The following is a 3,740-nucleotide window of genomic DNA, read 5'->3' as shown; positions in this document are numbered from 1 at the left end:
TAAAAAATCGCTTCCGACTAGAGAACAGACAAATCGATTGTGTCGTGGTAGGGACGCAGAAAAAATATTATTGATCTATCGGAACAGTGAAGTTACCGTGCAGTGCAAAAGGAGCGGATGGGGCGATATTACTCGTGTTAGTTGATTTCTTGGAAAGTCAAATGTCCATGATTCCATGTTGCGTGCGCTGAAGACATTGACTAAATCACATCATGGTTTGATTTTGTTCACTGAGCCTAGCTTTCATTGATTTCCATTTGACATTCAATATACAAGGATATTGGATGAGACGACTTCTATACCCTAAACCCTAATACCCTAAACCCCAATACCCTAAACGTAGGATCTTGCATGAAGTCTTTCACACAATTATTGAAATAACCTTTTTTTCCCTTAAAAAATCCCGTAACTTTCATCTTGCAAAGGTAACGTCTATTCCATGAAAAAAAAAAACTCAGAAGAAACTTCAAGGCTTACCTGGTTGGACAGGTAATGCTTTCCAAACAATATGCGCAGCAGGTATTTCTTATTGTTACTCGCTTTTTCTTGTAAAAACTATAAAATTTAACCAAATAAAACGTACACGATTTAGGGATTTTTTTTTCAAATACCATACACTCTAGCACCTCTGCTGCTCGAGCGAGTGTGTGTTTGGCTGTGTGTGGGGTTTTCTTTTATTAAATTTCTACGTGCAACGCAACGTAATTTGCTTTGTACAATCGCTTCATTGTAGAGCGCGCTAAATAATATTTGAACTGGTATATATAATATAAAGATGGCCGACAACAGTACTTAACAACTTATACACTATACTAACGCGAAATACTAACCCGAGGCGAAATTGTTTCACTGGTTTGCTGTTTTTTTTTCGAATCGCATTGCTACACTGATGACTATGACTTGTTCTCTCTCTCTCTTTCCTGTACAATTCCTAGCTGCTAACTGTAATCAGTGTCTAATTCTCTCGTGTTCCCTTTTTGTTGGGCAATGTGTAACTATAAATAGTACAATAAACTTAAGCAAGCAAGAGCGATGCTTCAACAGAAACGCTCGCAATACATGTACATTACAAAAAAAGATTAATAAATGATAGCTCCGTAACGTGTGTATAAACATCAGTAGTATAACTATAATAAAACATCATTTTGCCGTTGCATACAGCTACAAGGACTGAGGCTACAAGTGTAAAAAGGCACTATGCGTGATTTCAACTGGGTAGGTTGCGGGGACGCACCGATGAACAGGCTTGCTCAGGCGTTGGTACGTTCATCCTCTGTGTTCCGGGTACGCGGACACTGAGAGGAGATTGCACCTTCACAACACTCTGGTTACGAGTGGACCTCGTCACTGGCAAGCATTTGCTGGTGTGGGTGTTTTATTGGCAGGAGCACGCACTCGCACACACGCGCGTTGACTAGACCGTTCCCTCGGGGCATCTATCGATTGCCGTTTCTATAATTGCGTGAGAGGAGAGAAAAGAATGGAAGGATGGTATTTAGTACATGTTTGACATTTATTTTGCAGCGGAGTAGCTCCCAGGGTTTGCGGGGCGAGTGTGAACACCTACCGATTAGGATGCTGTGGGGGCGTGTTACTGCTGCTGCCACCAGGAGATGTAGTCGAGCAGTTCCTCGTCGTCGGGATTCTGAGGGCTCAGCTCCTCGTCGTACTGCGTGTTGTCGTGGAGCTCGGTCTTGAACTGTACCGGTGTGTGGTGAGGATGACTGTGGTACTGCTGCTGTTGCTGCTGATGAGGCTGATGCTGATGATGCTGCTGCTGCTGCTGCTGCTGCTGGGCAAGGATGTAGTTATTGTTGTCGGTCGCCGAACCTAGCACCGTCGAGTGGCCGCCGGCATGCAGATGCACAGACGAAGACGTAACACCGCCAATGCCGTGGTCCGAACCGAACGACGGTGTCGGCGAGCTGGATGGATCGACGTAGATGTCGTACGGTTCGTGCTTGAAGCCGCCGGCGATCGGTGCGTAACAGCCGCCGCCGCCGCCAGTGCCACCGTGCGACGAGTGGTCGGACAGATGGGACGGTGCCGGCGAGGACGCGTTCGACGGTTCCGACATCGTGCCGTAGTAGGTGGAGCTGCCCGAGGAGGCCGAGCAGAGCGAGCTGTTCGACAGTTGATTGGTGCTGGAGGCGCTGGTGAGTTGCTGCTGCTGCTTGTTGGACGGCAGCTCGCCACCGTTCTCGTCCAGCATGCGCTGCAGGCTGCGGATGTACTCGACCGCCAGCCGCAGTGTGTCGACCTTGCTGAGCTTCTTGTTGGCGCCGCGCGCCCCATTCGTCAGCGCGGTCACCACGGTTGATGGGATGTGCTGGCGCAGGTTCGCGAACCCATTGTTCACCTGCTTGACGCGGTTCCGCTCGCGAGCATTGCGCCGCTGTACCGAGGCTGATTGTTGCGGGGTCGCATACGGCAGCCCGCAGTAGGCGTACTTCTTGCTGCTGTTGCCGCTGCCACTGCTGCTGCTCACTATCGGGCCGGCACCGGGCAGCTTCGCGTTGGCCCGGTGGCCGCCCAGCACGGTTGGAGCCGGCGCAAGTGGTCGCTGCTTGCCGAGCAGGGAAGCGGCCGAGCTGCTGGTCAACTGTGCGGAACCGATCGGTTTCTGCTGCAGCGCCAGCCCACAGTTGCCCGGCATAATGTTGTGCAGATTTTGGCTGAGTGCCATACTGCGCACCGCTGCTGCCATGGTTTTTTTTCGTGGTTTGTCGCTTTTGGAATGGAAGTGTCCCTGCAGAGGGATCAACTAAGATCACTTTGGATCGCCAAAAACACTACCCTCCACTGGTTCCCAGTTGCACGCCGATGCCAAAGATGGGGTTTGAATTGATTGGAGAATTTTGAACGAAAGCGGCCGCTACTCCGGAAGGATTGTTTCGGGATTGCTGCACGAACCTCAGATTTCTGTTCCACTTTGCAATAAATGCTGCTAACCACCGAGATCACACTGTGTTTATTTTTTCGTCTCTGCACGTTAAATTCCTGCACTACACTGATCACACGCACTTGTTCCGCCGGTCAGGTCTTGCCGAAGACTGACTGTCCTGTTTGCAAGTAGACACCACACTGAGCGCACCGCACTTGATCTTCTGCTCCGCTTGTACTGGTCCGAGAAGCGAGTAGTGCGCACGCATCGGAAGTTGCTCCCGAAATGATACCTTCTGGGCTTAGGGCAATGCGTTTTGTACAGTTTTTCGGGCCACCACGCCACCTTCGCCGCACTTTGCTCCGGGGCGCACAGGCACTTGCGTACGGAGCGAGCGAGTGTGTGCACGCGGCCGCACGCCCGCTCTCTTCGGCGCTGCTCCATCACGCTCTCGCTGTCGGGCTCGCAGGGCAAAAAGATCGGTTCTATTTCGCTCGCACGCTCCCCGTACGTGAGAGAAGGTTTTTTCGGGTTTCGCTCTTCGCTTTCCAAAATCGCTCGAGAAGATCCTTTTTGATGCACACACACAGCATGACGATCTTGTATCAGGTTCTGCTCTCGTTCCCTCGCTCTCTGGTTCTATCTTTCTATCTTTATCTCTCTTCCCTTCAACCACTTGCCACACCACCGCCGATCGTTCGCTCCGTTTTCTTCTGCCCTTCGTTGTGTTTTGTATGGTTTTTTTTCTGTTATTTGTTGCTCCTATCTTTTTTCTCAGGCGCATTTCGATCTCTCTCTCTCTCTCTCTCTCTCTCTCTCTCGCCCTCTCTACAGAATCTATATCTACGAGATGTGT

General features: G+C 50.3%; 1 protein-coding gene across 1 annotated transcript; it reads right to left on the bottom strand.

Moving 5' to 3' along the window:
• Positions 1 to 623: 623 nt before the first annotated feature.
• Positions 624 to 3,164, bottom strand: LOC121595792 (achaete-scute complex protein T3-like). Its single transcript, XM_041920022.1, has 2 exons — positions 1,568 to 3,164; positions 624 to 1,452 (listed from the first exon to the last, which is right to left on the bottom strand). The coding sequence occupies exon 1, from the start codon at positions 2,705 to 2,707 to the stop codon at positions 1,592 to 1,594; it is 1,116 nt and encodes a 371-aa protein (XP_041775956.1). The 5' UTR covers positions 2,708 to 3,164; the 3' UTR covers positions 624 to 1,452; positions 1,568 to 1,591.
• Positions 3,165 to 3,740: the final 576 nt, after the last annotated feature.

Source organism: Anopheles merus, chromosome X, assembly GCF_017562075.2.
Source record: "Anopheles merus strain MAF chromosome X, AmerM5.1, whole genome shotgun sequence".
NCBI classification, from domain to species: domain Eukaryota; kingdom Metazoa; phylum Arthropoda; class Insecta; order Diptera; family Culicidae; genus Anopheles; species Anopheles merus.
Note: the sequence above shows the minus strand (reverse complement) of the source record. Positions and strands in the feature narration are given on the sequence as shown.